At 42.2% G+C, this 16,735-nt stretch overlaps 2 protein-coding genes across 5 annotated transcripts in view; both read left to right on the top strand.

Moving 5' to 3' along the window:
- Positions 1-8,022, top strand: part of LOC128619081 (probable phospholipid-transporting ATPase IIA) — a 56,480-nt gene extending 48,458 nt beyond the window's left edge. Inside the window, exons 28-29 of one of the 3 annotated variants that reach the window (XM_053642960.1) lie at positions 53-237; positions 4,982-8,022. In XM_053642960.1, the coding sequence (XP_053498935.1) occupies positions 53-189 (137 nt within the window). In that variant the 3' untranslated portion in view covers positions 190-237; positions 4,982-8,022. Of the gene's footprint in view, positions 1-52; positions 2,722-4,981 lie in introns of those variants that run through there. The other 2 variants (XM_053642961.1, XM_053642959.1) reach the window with 2 other exon arrangements.
- A 6,715-nt stretch (positions 8,023-14,737) lies between these two features.
- The window catches only part of nfatc2a (nuclear factor of activated T cells 2a), a 29,593-nt gene continuing 27,595 nt past the window's right edge, over positions 14,738-16,735 (top strand). The window contains exon 1 of one of the 2 annotated variants that reach the window (XM_053642965.1): positions 14,738-15,813. In XM_053642965.1, coding sequence (XP_053498940.1) covers positions 15,756-15,813 — 58 coding nt within the window. In that variant the 5' untranslated portion in view covers positions 14,738-15,755. Of the gene's footprint in view, positions 16,401-16,735 lie in introns of both variants that reach the window. The other variant, XM_053642964.1, reaches the window with a different exon arrangement.

Raw genomic sequence — 16,735 nt, 5'->3', positions numbered from 1 at the left:
TTAATCACCCGGGAGCGTTTCTAATTCTCCGCTTCCTCTCCTCCACCCACAGATGTGTATTTCATCACCACGCTGTCGTTCGTTTGGAAGGTGACCGCCATCACGCTGGTCAGCTGCTTGCCACTGTACATCCTGAAATACCTGCGCAGACGCTTCTCGCCTCCCAGCTACTCCAAGCTGACCTCCTAGAGCTCATCAGCAAGAAATACTTTATGAACAGAAAGACACGTTACTGGGGTGTGTTTATTTATTTGTATTTTTTTTATTTTTGTTGTTGTGTAGGCGACTCGAGCGATCTGCACAGGCTTTGCTTAGACGCGGCATTAAAGGCAGCGAGGATGTCAAGGACCATTCTCGATGGTTGTGTCTCAAACATAACGCACGATTCCGTTACGAATCTTCTCATTTGTGCCATTTGCAGTCACCCCAAAGCTATGCAGCTGAGCTGAGCTCCTAGAGGGCCATCATAGCTGAGTCACTAGTGAGGGCTAAACATGCAGGTTACTGTAGCTGTGGTGTGCACCAGAGCCTTTGAGAAGCCTGAGAGAAATGAATTTGAAGGTCATTTATTTTGCGAACAAGAAAGGGAAAAGGGGAAGAAATGCGTGTGAATGAGGAACGTAACATGTAGACGCATTCATTTTGTTTGAACAAAGATTTAACGTTTGAAAGGTATTGCTGTGGAAAGTATTCTTGATATTGAATATAAACTTAAAGTGGTTCTATATAAGCGTAAGCCGTGATGAATGTGTGTGTGTGTGTGTGATCGTGTAGGTGTGTTGATGCAGATCTCGTCATTCTTTCTCGTCACCGAGCCCCTGTAGTATTGTCGGGCTGGGTTTTTTTTTTTTTTTTTTTAGCATGTTGTGTTGTTTCAGACGGTGGTGTTGGTTTGGGCGTAAGGTTACTGAATACCAGTGTGTTTTGTTTAAAGACCATGGTGAGTGTAACACCACAAACAAAACGCTATTTTAGCTTACAGCTCCCCTTTCTGGTCCCTCTAGCCGTGTCCACTCTTGTGGTGACCTCTGGTTCCCCTCTCTCTCAGTGCATGAAAGAGTAGATTTCAGACAGTAAACACTGACCGCTTTTCCCCTGATGGACACTTCTACTACTCTCAGTCTACGTCCTTATAGAAGATATCACAGTTACTCTTAGTCGCTTTGCGCGTCTACATTTCACGTGGCCCCATGATATCAGGTTTGTACATGAGCTAAACGATCTAATGTGTGCACTTAATATTGACTAACTGTATTCAGTGTGTGGATTTGATTCAAATATCATTCTTTGTAAGATAACAGTAGCGACCACTTCGACCATGTGCCATATCGACCGCTTCTCTTGCAGTCAGGGGTGCCAACAGTTACGCTTTCGACATGGCAGTTACGGTTTTTGACCCGTTCTCACAGAGACACGCGAACGCTACACTTTTCTGCCGTTTTAACTAACGCAACGATCCAAACAAGAGTTCAATTCTCTCCTCGGAAAGACAACAGTCACCGAAGGGGAAAGGACGAGGGATGTACAAGTTGCGCCTTTACTTCTGGTAGCGGCTAGTCCTGTTTCACGCCTTCATGACTTTATGCAGCATTCGACTGAAACGCGTAACTCTGACCTCCGACTAGGAAAAAACAAAGGAAATGGAATTCCGACTCGGATTGGTCTGCTTAACCCTGAGCTGCACGGAGCATCAACAGTAAACAATGAATACCTAATTTAATTTTAAATGAGTTACACTGTATATACTAGTATTATCTTTAGATCAGTCAACACACAAATATATTAGCTTAGCTATACAGTTCACTGTTATTCAGGAGGAATATATTCAGTTAGCTTGCTAGATTTTTGCTAACAAAGATTGAATATGAATGTGGCCGTGTTTTTTTTTTTTTGTTTTTTTAAACTGTATAGCTTTAACTCCCATCGAAAATGACATCATTCCAAGTTGCGACTTAACTCGAGATGAAAATAGTGTTATTGTAGGTGAACTTTAACAAGTGTATTCACAAGCCTCAGTTTTGCGAACCAATAGAAAACAAGAAGGCGATGCGATGGTCTCTGATCTGTAAAAGCGCAGGATTTTTTAGGTTATTTTATTTTATTAGCAGCGTTGGCACCTCTGCATTCAAAACATTCTCTCTGTCTTATCAGGACTTCAGTTTGTCCTCCTTGCTGCAAAACATTTACATTCAAGAAGGGAACATCTTAAAAAATGAAGGGAAATTTAAATCACGATCGTGTTCTCCCGAAACTCCTGTGCAAAACAAATCATGTGTACTGCAGTAAATAATCACCGAATGAATAATAGTTCAAATAAGCAACGTATTTTGCTAGGTATTGAAGCAAGTGTAGATTGTCACAGATATGTTCTCTGCTTTGATTTTTGGTCACGTTCTTTGAACTGCTGATGACTTTGCAGCTGGACCTAGACTAGAATACAATGCGATGTATGTCATGTGATTTCTGTTGCTGCTGTTGTTGTTGTTGTTGTTGTTGTTATTTGTTTTGTAAATGGCAGGACTACTTTTTATTAATCGGTGAATTGTGAATTGCGCTATTGTAAATAATAACCAAAAAAAAAAAACGGATTTTATTTATTAACATTTCTAATTTGTTTTGGAATTTGCACATGAATAACTGCAGAACAAAAAAAAAAAAAAAAAGGGATAAAATAACCGAGTCTCAGTGGTGTTGAAATAAAGATGGTGTTTTCTTATCATGGATTGCGTTTAAGGTGTGATTGTCTGTCTGTCTGTCTGTCTGTCTCTCTGTCTCTGTCTGTCTGTATGTGTACGTGTGTGAGAGAGAGAAGGAGAGTTCACCAGGAGAGGGAGTCTCACAAGCAGTCAGTTTATAGACGTGTCGGCGTCTTGATTATATAACGTGAATAAATTGTAATCCTGCGAAATCTGTTCACAGTTCACATTAGCACATCTGCAAATAGTTTATTTATTGCTTTCCTTAACACACTCTAATGGAAATGTTTCTTTTGAGCCGTTGGCATTGAGCTAAATTTTAATCAGAACCATAACATCTGTAGCTCCGTCTCCTAATGAACAGCTAGGTCCCGTGATGGTTTCAGACCTCTAACAATGTGGAAAAATACTGAGTGAGGTATGGTAGTGATGGCTCCACTCGAATGCACATACACATAATATGTTAGCCATTACAATGTGATGTTTTTAGCTGGATCGAGGTAATAGTGTTTCTCACATTTCCTCCAAACTCTCCAGTTAGTATTGTCTTTTTTTTAAACACTGTATTAAGCGTTGATTGGATGTACCAACAGTTTTCATACAGTCTGGAAGATACCAGAAATGGATGCAGTCATTTTTTAGAAGCTTCTGATTGGATAATGGCATAATTTAGGAGTTAATTGAGCATGCCTTTTCGCCCTTGAAAAATCTAAGCAACTCGATCAGCTTATCATCCATCCATCTATCTATCCAGATGATTAAAAAATGATGGACCTCTACAAGTCTGGTTCCAAACATTTGAATCTACCACGAGCATCTGTACAAATGTATGCAAATATTTAAAATGTTGGGACCGCACAGACATGACATCGTTCAGGACAAATGGTACTAACGAACTTCCAGGGATGAACGAACTTTGGTCCGACGGAAAAATGCTGGTGAAGGAGTTATGCCGTAGTCCAAAGCAAGGCATAATAAAGACAGACTGAAGTTTACAGGTGATCATCATGACGAACACCTAGGTGTAAAAAGGATGAGTATTTAATCTGAATCACACCATCGTGTCTGTGAAACATGGGGGTGGTAGCATAACGTTGTGGGGGTGTTTCACAAGGAAGTAAAATTAGAAATACTGAAGCCAAACTGCAAGACATCAGCCAGAAAGTTAAACCTGGGTGTTCGAGCAGGACTGTGCATACGTCTTAAGCATACGTCCGAAGTCATTACAAAAAGGTGAAAGTATGGGCGTGGCCATCGCAAAGCCATGACCTTGTCTGAGCAAGGAGGCCAACAAACCTGACCGAGTTACATCAGTTCAGGAGGAATTGACAAGAATTCCATCAAAGCATTGTGAGAAGCGTATGGAAGGCGATCCTAAATCGCATATCCCCATTTTTAACGTGCGTCTTCCTAGTTGCGTTACTGTTCTTATGCAAGAAGTACGAGTCGAAGTATGTATGAGTATGAGGCTGGTGAACCAATTTATCGGCTACCCAGCTTCCAAACATTGTTGCGTCACTTCCTGTGTGCCAGATTCTTCCCCCTTCCCTTAAACGACATTAAAATATTGTCATGACATGTAAAGATTCCAGCTTTAATGGAATCCCCAGCACCGCCTACACAAACATGGCGCTGTCATCTTTTGTACACGGCACGATAAAATACTACAATATCTCCACAGACGGATTTGGACTTGTCCTGTTGGGTTGCACTTACTATCACATTCCTCTCCTCCTGTCCTGAGAGAATCGGAGGATTTGCTTGATGACAGCCTGCACAAAAGAGATACTTGCTGAGCGTGCACACACCCTAGACGAGGTCTATTTATAGACCGGCAGAGCAAGAACGCTTTGATTTTCCTTGTACGCCTACTCCTGCTGAGGAAACCCCGCTCAAGTATTTTACCCCTAGCTTGCAAGCTGGAACAACGACGTCTACTGCTCTCAATCCTGAGGTCGTCTTATTGTTTCATTCACACAGCACATAACCTCGTGGCGATTGTTAGTTGGGTCAAACAACATTATGATAAAGTTCAGATCAACGTTTCACACGTATGCAACATTGAATTCTGGATTCTGACTGGACCGGAGGTGTTGATTCATCTCCTCTAACGGTAGCTCTGAGAGCTATACGGCTGCAAGTCAAATCATTGTTCTCACTCTAATACGTTACGGTTTCTATAGCAACCGCTCACAAGGACTTTGAATGGCGGACAAACGCTAAAAGCACTTTTTTTTTAAAAAAAAAAAGTGGGTACTTGCAATTCTGGTGATGTTTTCTTTCAGGAGATGTTTATTTACTGTTTCTGGAAGGAGTCTCCAGTGTTAGTGCTTCGTACCAGTCAGAGGTAAAGCTGCTCCTTTCAGTTTTCCGATAACGGAACCACTGTTTAACTGATAACACTAAGTGTAACTCTACTGAAGCACAACAGTTAAATGTAATTATAAACAGATTTGAAAAAAATAATTTGGTGCATTTTTCAACATTGTAGAAGGGCATGTGTGAGTTAATGGCATGTGGTGAGAGCAGATCACATCTCAATCTCTGCTGTGTAATGTAGAAACTAGACTCTTTTTTTTTTTTTTTTAAAGTATGTGTTTGCAATGATAAAATGCATGTCTCTGCTTTATCGCACTGCAGGTTCCCTCACAATCTGAAGTCTCCACTCTTCCAAGAGCACTTTGGATTAATGCAGAATATTGCCCTCGGGTCTCTCCCTCTAATTGTCTGTGTGTATATGTCTGTCTAGGTCTGTTCAAGTGATCAAAAACCTGTAATTCCTTGCTGTTGGGTATATTTGTTTACGCTTTATAATTAGTGTTTGTTATACAGGTGAGTTCTAGCATTTACGTTCTAGCACTACGTTGTAGTCATATAACAGGACAGGACTGGCGTCTCACTCAGGGTGTGTTTTCGCCTCACACCCAGTGTTTCAGGGATAGGCTCCGGATCCAGCACCGACCAGGATAAAGCTATTACCGAAGATGAATGAACGAATGAAAATAATAAGGCAGTTTAAATTATGCTCGGTAATTACCAACATTATTGGTGACATTTAGCACCAAACTAATTTTTTTTTTAAAAATCTTATTGCTGTTTCCAATTTTATTGCTATTTATTAGTTGTAATAAATACGTGTTATTTGTTTGTACACTTGCTGGCAACTTTAATAGCCACACTTCTACCACTGCTTATGTATGCAGTTATCCAATCAACCAATCATGTGGCAGCAGCGCAGTGCGTAAAATCACACAGATACAGGTCAATAGCTTCTGTTAATGTTCGTGTCAAACATCAGAATAGGGTACAAATATGATCTCACTGACTTTGACCGTGGCCTGGTTGTTCGTGCCAGACAAAACTGCTGATCTCTTGGAATCTTCACGCACAATAGTCTCTGGAGTTTACACAGAACGGTGCATTAAAAAAAAACATCCAGTGAGCAGCCGTTCTTCGGGTGGAAATGGCTTGTTGATGAGAAAGGTCAGAGGAGAATGGCCAGACTGGTTGGAGCTCACAGGAAGGCAACGGTAACTGAAATAATCGCTCTTTACAACTCTGAACAGAAAAGCGTCTCGGAACAACAACAGCAGAAGTGTCTACTCGTGTCAGCCAAGAACAGGAATCGAAGGCTACAGTCACAGACTCGGATGTTATGCATGGCGCTTCCACCACGTGACTGGCTGATTGGATAACTGAACGAATAAACAGATGTTCCTATTAAAGTGTCCAGTGAGTTTATATTATACTGGGTTGTTTTTTTTTTGTTTTTTTTTCTCCCTCTAATATCCTTCAACACGCACCCACCCTTTCGTGTTTTGGTGTCGGTATCGATTTTGACTTGTCCTGACTAGGATAAGTGCTATTTTATGTATTTAGCTGTTTTCCTATCAACCCTATCCCAAGGGTGTGACAGAAAGAATCGTTGAGGAGTGACAGTGATTGGTGTTTGTCTCTCCATCTCACGCTTTCAGAGTCTCACCACTCCTCGTAAAAACAGCCGTGGAGGATAAATCCAGAAACAGACACTTTTTGTGCATTAATCCCTGTGTGGGTGATCGGGGCAGACTTGTCTTTTCCCATTCACACTGGAAACAGGTCAGGATTTTGAATAGATTCTTTTTGTGTGAGGGGATACTAGATTTTATTTCAGCTGCTTTAAATGATTGTTCCTACTGGTGTGGAAAAATACCAGCTAATTCATTTTTTCCCAGTGAAGCCATGCATTAAATTTCTTCACACAGCCATTTGCGGATCGGATTTACCGAGCTTGGACAGCAGTGGTGTTTCGTCCTACATAATTGACAGAACTCAACACTGAAAAAATGTCTTAAGTCACTTTTTTGTCCAGTTTGAGTGGAAAACAGCCTTATTCAGTTTTGAATTATTAAGCAGCACTGTTGTTCTTTTTTTATTATTATTATTATTATTATTATTATAACACCTGCATATTACTGACTGTTCTGTGTTTTAATTAGGACGTAGGATTGCGGGGCATAATGCAATGTTAATGAATAGAATTTCACAAGAAGATGCCTTTATTTGTCACGTATACATTACAGCACAGTGAAATTCTTTTCTTTGCATATCCTACCTTGTTAGAAAGCTGGGGTCAGAGCACAGGTTTGGCCATGATACAGCACCTCTGGAGTAGAGAGGGTTAAGGGCCTTGCTCAAGGGCCCAACAGTAGCGGCTTGACAGTGCTGAGGCTTGAACCCCCGACCTTCTGATTATTAACCCAGAGCCTTAACCGTTGCGAAACCACTGCCCTCAACACTTACAGATGTGTAACAGCTGTGTGTTTGGAGTTTCAGATGTTCTCTTCATGTCCATGGCCCTGTTCACACCTGGTATTAATGTCCGTCTAGACCAGGGGGGTCCAATCTTATCCAGAAAGGGCCGGTGCAGGTTTTCATTCTAACCAAGCAGGAGGCACACCTGATTCCACCTGTTCAATCAGTTGAGCCTGGCTTTCAATAGATTCAGGTGTGGCTTCTGATTGGTTGGAATGAAAACCTGCACCCACACCGGCCCTTTCCGGATACGATTGCCCACCCCTGGTCCAAAGCAATCCGATCAAGCAGGTAGCCAAAACACGTAACCGTTCACACATGGCACTTTGAATGCGTTTCCAGTGATCACTTGGGATCGGATTCCATACGTCATTTCCGCTGGAGGAAGGTGTCGCGCACACTGATTACACCAGTCTTTCTCTGCGTTTGATTTCACACAGAAATGGCCTCCGAATCCTATCTCGTGTAACTCTATAGGGTGTTTTCAAATGTTTCGATTGCATGGTCTGCTAATGAAACTTTTAATTGAACAGGAGATGAGACAATGAAAGAAGCTGTCATAGCGTCTCCTATATGCATTAGCCTAGCTGTGGAGACTGCTACCATTCAGTTCAGTTTCCAAACAGTCACCCAGTAATTATATATTTTCTTCCTAGGGTGATGACGCGGTCAATTAGGCATTCCTTCAGTCGATTAGGTGGACACACTGGGATGCTTTTGCGTTCAAATGTTACCTGGTCATATGCCTGTCAGACCACCTCTGAAGGTATAGGTCACACCTGTACTTAGCACTGTCCACTTACAATAGGATCATGTTAATGCCATGTGTGAACGCGGCTTATATAGGTTTCCTCTGGCTTCACCTCCCAAAAAATGCTGGTAGCTGGGAATGAGTATGCGAATGTGTGTGCATCCCATCACGGTGTCTCATAGGCTCCGGATCCATGTAACACCGACCAATGATAAAGGGGTTACTGAAAATGCAAGATGATCCATCCAGTCATAGCGATTGCTGGGTTAACTGCTGTGCATATCAATTTGATTATGAAACCAAAATATGTTAATTTTGTTAGTAAAGGCATTTCATGTATAGTTTTCTTGGCCGGAAAAGATTCAGGAGATATTTTGATATTATTCCAACGCAAAAACTGACAAATAGGAAGGCTGAAAACGTATGCCCTGTCCACCTAATTGTAGCCTGATCAAGCCTTTAGGACAGAAAGAGACACGTTTTGATGACATTGTTATGATGGTTAGAACTCAACAGAGTAACACATCAGTCGAAAGGTACATTTCTGACTTTGTGCGCACCAGTGAAAGATGAACAGCTCCACCACCTCCCAGATTGCCATTCAATCCCTGAGTGATGCACCAGAAGAGAAAATTGTTAAAAGAGTCGACTTTCTTTTTTCTAAAACATTCCAAAGGTTTTACATAAGACTTACCAAATTCATTTGAATATATCAGTTCCACTGCATGGACTGAGGCTACTTAAACACATAAGGCCATCAGGACCCTGAAGCACTGTACAGCCAAACAATGCAGGATCTGAGACTTCCGTAACAGTAATGGAAAGTGACATTAAAAAGGGGGGGAAACATGCTTGCCCACCTGGAAGGGGATAGGATGTCTCCCTCTCTGCATTGCATTTAATATTTGGTATGTGTAGCTCTTCTTACAATGGACCTTGTCTCAAAGCAGCTTTACAGAAACATATAAACACAGGATAGAGATTTTAAGCGTGTGAATTTATCCCTATTGGGCGAGTCGGTGGTGACGGTGGTGAGGAAAAACTCCCTAAGATGTTAAGAGGAAGAAACCTTGAGAGGAACCGGATTCAGAAGGGAACCCATCATCATCTGGGTCACAACGGATAGTGTGAAAGTAAAGGAAAGTTCATTATGGTTTTTATATGAAGTCTGTTTGTTGAACTAGTCCACTGTTCACTAAAGGAGACCTGAGTGTAAAACTGCACGTGGGAATTGCAGTCCCGGGGCCTTAGAAACAACCGTAGTCCCAGCAACCACAGCGAGAACGTCCATGTGGAATTGAAGTAGATGAGAGCTCCGTCCAGAGGTAGGGCATCCGAACGGATCGGGCAGGTCCGGAGAGCAGAAAGGATCAGGATCTCTAGCGTCCAATATTGTGGAATATGCTTGAAACATGTTCGTTCCTGTTACCTCTTATATATTATAGCAGATATAAACAGTCCTTGCTTCACCAGCCTGTTCTGTTCTTCTTTCCCTTAAAATGTATTTTTTAAAAAAATTATTAATCAGTCAGCTGATTACTGAGAAAACACAAAGCAGACTGTTACAAAGTTTTGGCCCTGGAGACTCCTTCCAAAATGATCTCCTCACAGAAAACATCACCACATCAACAAATATATGTTTTAATCTGTTTATATGGAGCATCCACCAGGCAAACTTGTGTGTTAGCTGATACTATAAATAACTTATTAGAAGAGCACAGTAACATAAAATCTGCACCGAATCTTACATGTCAGCTGAAACTATTGTTATTAAAAAAAAAAAAAAAAGAATCAACACCTTCTGACTATTCAGAATCGATAATTCAATTGTTTGTGGAAAAAGATAAGATTCCTGAGGGGAAATTTTTAAAACGCAAAGCTAAATTAAAGGGCAAGTGCGGTATATGTGTAAACCTATATACATTATCTCACGAAAGCGAGTACACCCCTTATATTTTTGTAAATATTTGATTATATCTTTTCATGTGACACACTGAAGAAATGACACTTTGCTACAATGTAAAGTAGTGAGTGTACAGCTTGTGTAACAGTGTAAATTTGCTGTCCCTTCAAAATAACTCAACACACAGACATTAATGTCTAAACCGCTGCCAACAAAAGTGAGTACACCCCTAAGTGAAAATGTCCAAATTGGGCCCAATTAGCCATTTTCCCTCCCCGGTGTCATGTGACTTGTTAGTGTTACAAGGTCTCAGGTGTGAATGGGGAGCAGGTGTGTTAAATTTGGTGTCATCGATCTCACACTCCCTCATACTGGTCACTGGAAGTTCAACATGGCACCTCATGGCAAAGAACTCTCTGAGGATCTGAAAAGAAGAATTGTTGCTGTACATAAAGATGGCCTAGGCTATAAGAAGATTGCCGAGACCCTGACACACTGAGCTGCAGCACGGTGGCCAAGACCATACAGCGGTTTAACAGGACAGGTTCCACTCAGAACAGGCCTCGCCATGGTCGACCAAAGAAGTTGAGTGCACGTGCTCAGCGTCATATCCAGAGGTTGTCTTTGGGAAATAGACGTACGAGTGCTGCCAGCATTACTGCAGAGGTTGAAGGGGTAGGGGGTCAGCCTGTCAGTGTTCAGACCATACGCCGCACACTGCATCAAATCGGTCTGCATGGCTGTCGTCCCAGAAGGAAGCCTCTTCTAAAGATGATGCACAAGAAAGCCTGCAAACAGTTTGCTGAAGACAAGCAGACTAAGGACATGGATTACTGGAACCATGTCCTGTGGTCTGATGAGACCAAGATAAACTTATTTGGTTCAGATGGTGTCAAGCGTGTGTGGCGGCAACCAGGTGAGGAGTACAAGGACAAGTGTGTCTTGCCTACAGTCAAGCATGGTGGTGGGAGTGTCATGGTCTGGGGCTGCACGAGTGCTCCCGGCACTGGGGAGCTACAGTTCATTGAGGGAACCATGAATGCCAACATGTACTGTGACATACTGAAGCAGAGCATGATCCCAGCATGTATTCCAGCATGATAACGACCCCAAACACACCTCCAAGACGACCACTGCTTTGCTAAAGAAGCTGAGGGTGAAGGTGATGGATTGGCCAAGCATGTCTCCAGACCTAAACCCTATTGAGCATCTGTGGGGCGTCCTCAAATGGAAGGTGGAGGAGCACAAGGTCTCTAACATCCACCAGCTCCGTGATGTCGTCATGGAGGAGTGGAAGAGGACTCCAGTGGCAACCTGTGAAGCTCTGGTGAACTCCATGCCCAAGAGGGTTAAGGCAGTGCTGGAAAATAATAGTGGCCACACAAAATATTGACACTTTGGGCCCAATTTGGACATTTTCACTTAGGGGTGTACTCACATTTTTGCCAGCGGTTTAGATATTAATGGCTGTGTGTTGAGTTATTTTGAGGGGACAGCAAATTTACACTGTTACACAAGCTGTACACTCACTACTTTACATTGTAGCACAGTGTCATTTCTTCAGTGTTGTCACATGAAAAGATATCATCAAATATTTACAAAAATGTGAGGGGTGTACTCACTTTTGTGAGATAATGTGTGTGTGTGTATATATATATATATATATATATATATATATATATATATATATATATAGTAAATGTATTAAGTAAATAATTTTTAATATTACTAATTACTAGAGGTTTGTCCATGTTAAACTTATGTTCATTTTGTATACAGAGAGCTCAGTGTGGGAAGCATGCAGAACATATCGCTCTATTCATCTGAGAGAAACTCAGTGTCACATATCACTGAGTTTTCCAGCAAAAACTTTTTTTTTTTTAAACAGACCCGAGGCAAAGGGGCCTAGTCTCTGCTCTAAGCTCAGTGTCATTTATCTTGGCTTGTGACGATATCCCAACATTCAGCAGCTTCCTCCATAGGGCACTGAGAGAAGCTGTTAATGTGCCTCATCACATTTTCTTGAAACATTTATTGTGGAAGTTTACCAGAACACATTTATTTGACTTCTTTGAATTTTAACGACTTGTTCAAGACTATCATTAAATATGCTTCAAAGACAGGGTAATAAATGAGAAAGGCACTTTGGCTTCATGTCACTGTGAAACTCCTAGACTGCCTAAAACTCATTACCAGGTACAATTAAAGTTTCAGAATCGAGCAGTCTGCTATATGTACTGCTTCTTCCGATGTTGGTATAATATGAAATTACTACTGTGTGTGCACTGTTTTTGATCTGCTGGGAACTTGCCAAGTCCAATAAACAGGCACAGGATAGAGAAGCAGTAACACTTTCCTATGAGCTAAATAAAAATGCTAACAAAAAAAATACAGTTTTGAAAAGTTTTGTATGACAAGAAAGCAGTGTCTACTGAAATCTGCTGATTCAAATCAAAACTTTTGTCAGAAATGTATTGCACTAATATGAAGATTCAGACCCTCGTAGCTAATTACGTGAGGTGAAACTGTGAAAAAAAAAAAAAAATCTTCATTAAGCTCAGTAAAACCCTGTGGGTTTCCTCCGAGTTCTCCAGTTTCCTCCCCCAGTCCAAAGACACGCATGGTAGGCTGACTGGCGTGTCCAAAGTGTCCGTAGTGTATGAATGGGTGTGTGAATGCCCTGCAATAGATTGGCACCCCGTCCATAGTGTACCCCGCCCTATGCCCCATGCTCCCTGGGATAGGCTCCAGATTCCCCGCGACCCAGTAGGATAAGCGGTATAGAAAATGGATGGGTGGATTGTATCGATTGGACAGAAGTTGATTCCAGTGTCACGTGGCATATGAACCATCCTGAAAAATGTATGACATGGTAGCAAAATCAAACAGAGCAAAGTATAAATAATGACAGCAGAAAATTAATTTGTTCCTGTAAATAACAGTCATGTACAATCGTTACAGTGTGTAATGGTCAACGTTTTTATAGGACAACGCTCTGAGTGGGTAATGAATATAAACTTTATAAATACTTAAAATAAACTTTGTGTTTAAAGTTGTTTAGAGCATGACTATGTTTGCTCTTCTACAAACTCGGAGAACCAAAAACCAGAGGAAGTATTTGGAATAGAGAATACACACTGATCAGCCTTTACATTAAAACCACCTACCTAATATTGTGTAGGTTCCCCTTGTGCCGCCAAACAGCTCTGACCAGTTGAGCCATGGACTCTACAAGACCTCTGAAGGTGGGCTGTGGTATCTGGCACCAAGACATTCGCAGCAGATCCTTTAAGTCCTGAAAGTTGGGAGGTGGGGCCACCATGGATCGGACTTGGAGCTGACCCAAAGATGCTTGATTGGATTGAGATCTGGGGAATTTGGAGGCCAAGTCAACACCTTTCAGAAGGACAAGCCAAAGAACCTGCAAGGGGTCTAGATACAACATTTTAAATACACATCCTAACATTGCAGCAGTATCCCTAATCAGAAATAAGATCAATAAAATACAGTACGGCACATCCATGTTTAATTTCTGTCCTGTACAAGAAGACCAAACAGTTTTCAGACTTTCACTGGAACTAAGAGTCCGAACATGTTTTAGAATGTCAATGTCCCTGTGTACAAAGTAAGCTCCATGAAGACATGTTTGCCATGGCTGGTGTGGAGGAACTCGAGTGGACTTCACAGATCCCTGACCTCAACCCCACTGAACACCTTTGGGATGAACTGGAACGCCGACTGCACACCAGGCCTCCTAATACTCTTCTGGCTGAATGAGTACAAATCCTCACAGCCTTGTTCCAAATTCTAGTGGAAAGCCTTCCCAGAAGAGTGGAGATTATTATAACAGCAACGGGGGGACTAAATCTATAATGGGTTGTTCAGCAAGCTTAAATGGGTGTGATTGGTCGGTAGCCACATACTTTTGGCCACATAGTGTAGTTCATGTCTTTATGTCATTTTGTGCGAATATGTAAAATGTCCGGAACAGTGGTAGAAGGCATCGGGCTACTGAGCTACTGATTGGAAGGTTGGGAATTCAAATCCCAGCACCATCAAATTACCAGTGTTGGGTTGTTGATCAAGGCCAGGTCTTAATTGATAGTGGCTTTGGATTTAAAAAAAAAAACAAACAAAACATCAGATAAATGTAAAAAGGTAAATGTCTGAAAACTATCCCTGCTGAAAAAACAAACAAACAATAGAATTTCTAGAATAGGATATAATGCCCATCACAGAATTTCTAATGGTTTCCACTACAACTACCATTACAAACCATTAGCTGTTAACCATTAAACCATTACCAAATGGTTTCCATTATGTAGTAGGAAGTATAAAGGACGTAGGTCTTTAATGGTATCCACTAGACATAACATGCCACAAACAGAAGACAACACATTACCAGTAGAGACCCACAGGGACCATTACATCCATCCATCCATCCATCTTCTATACCGCTTTATCCTTTTCAGGGTCACGGAGAACCTGGAGTCTATCCCAGGGAGCATCGGGCACAAGGTGGGGTACACCCTGGACGGGGTGCCAATCCATCACAGGGCACAATCACATACACATTCACACACCCCGGACACTTTAGACACGCCAATCAGAGTACCATGCATGTCTTTGGACTGGGGGAGGAAACCGGAGTACCCGGAGGAAACCCCCGCAGCACGGGGAGAACATGCAAACTCCGCACATTACAGTTTCCATTAAAACCGGTACAATTCCCATTATAACCATTAAAACAATTATTCTATGAGGGTTTCTCATATGGTTGTTTTTTTTGTTTTTGTTTTTTTTTCAGCAGGGATATGTTTTCTGTAAGAAATTATATATCGAAAACCTTGATTCTGCCATACCATTCCAGGCCTAGCTTGGACATCACAGGCCCCTTTTTTTCCCCCAGCTGTGGCTTTGCCCCCATCCCCTGCATCTCTAAAATTTTCCATTAGGAAACACTGTCCTGAATGGAAACTTTGAAATGAATGAAAATGCAGTAACGTAACCGAATCAATCACACTATTTTCCTTCTTCTCGCCCAGATCATGAAAGACATCGCTGTGTTCGAATGCGCCGTCCGAATTTAAACCCAGCTGGGTCTAATTCGCATTTTTGTGTGTATGTATTTAAACATGGCTCCTGTTTTCTCCCTTCCACTGATTCCACCCGCTCTACAATGAGCTTCTTGTGCGCGAGCAGCGCGCGAGAGCGAGGGCTTCTTCTGGGGCGCGAGCGCGCGCACCGCCTACGTCATGGATTCCTGAGCTGTGTGGGCTCCGCAGGAAAAGCCCTGCTGCCTCCGACATGGAGCCGCTCCAGGGTCGCCATGGTGACGCGCATAAACAGGAGGAAACACTGAGGGAATCCCGTTATTTTACAGCATTGGCCCATATTATAAACAGCCCGAGCTGAGAAGGAAGCCGCTCTCGGTGCTCAGAGTAAATCCTCAGAGCAAGACGGGAAAGAAGTCAGACTTTTTGTACACATCTGAGGGATTATTCTTCTTTTTTCTCTCTCTCGCTCTCTCGATTTTTTTTCCTGCTATGACGCGCTTAGATTTTATTTTATTTTAAACTTTTAGTTTGAACTGTTTTGTTTTCTCCCTGAAATGTTTAGAGAGACTTGGAGACTTGCGCAATACCACAACATGAGGTCTATGGATCAAGGTATGGATGGCGCGTGCAGAAGTGTTGTGATTAACTGGTAATCAACGTATTTGATTTTTTTCCCCCTTTGTTTTATTTTGCATTTGCTAAATGAAATATGGTGTCCGAAGCTAAAACACTCAGCTAGAATGCCTGACAGGTTGCAAGTTATAGAGTAACTTGGTGAAGCCTACGTCACCGGGGGATCCGTTTTTGTATTGCATGTGTGAACAGGAATGTCCAACAGCATAACCTGTACACGTCTGACACCTTATATAGCCGAGCACTGGGTTTGAGCTGCACGTTATGAGTATGTTTTGACTAGGTCTTGTATCTGGTGGATGCTACAGTACGTGTCAGTAGGTCGTGAGGGAAGCCCGTTGCTTTTATAACGCGCTGGACGCCCACACGCGCACCCTGCGTTCGCTTACGTGTGTCGAGCTGGCGCGAGGACGCGTATTAAAACTACACGAGCAAGCGCGAGCGAGGGATCATTTCTCCCACGCGCTTAAGGAGAAGCTGGCAAATGAAGTTTGCGTCTGGAAGTAGTCCATTTTGCCTGCGCGTGCCGACATCTGTGCGTCCGAAAGGAGATGCCGCGGCTCCAGGTGCGCTTAACCGACACATACTCAAGGAGTAACATGACATGAGTGCAGGTAGACATGGACATGAAGACTACTCACTTGCTTGCTTATATACGCTAGTGCTTCATCACCTAAGATGTTGGGCTTGATGGATGGATCATTAATGGAAGACTGTTCTAGACAAACCTGATGCTATAGTTAACTCATCTCAAATGAGAAATAATGTGTGTGATTAGTTTATTGTGTGAAGTGCATTATGGCTTATGATACACTATCTCTAACTAGGCTATCCCTGTCACCTGACATCCTGTAATTCCTGAATGCGCCTTATTGGATGTTGTGGTTGCGCTGGGAAATTA

Source organism: Ictalurus furcatus, chromosome 15 (genome assembly GCF_023375685.1).
Source record: "Ictalurus furcatus strain D&B chromosome 15, Billie_1.0, whole genome shotgun sequence".
Classification (NCBI taxonomy): domain Eukaryota; kingdom Metazoa; phylum Chordata; class Actinopteri; order Siluriformes; family Ictaluridae; genus Ictalurus; species Ictalurus furcatus.
This window is presented reverse-complemented; position numbering and strand designations above follow the sequence as displayed.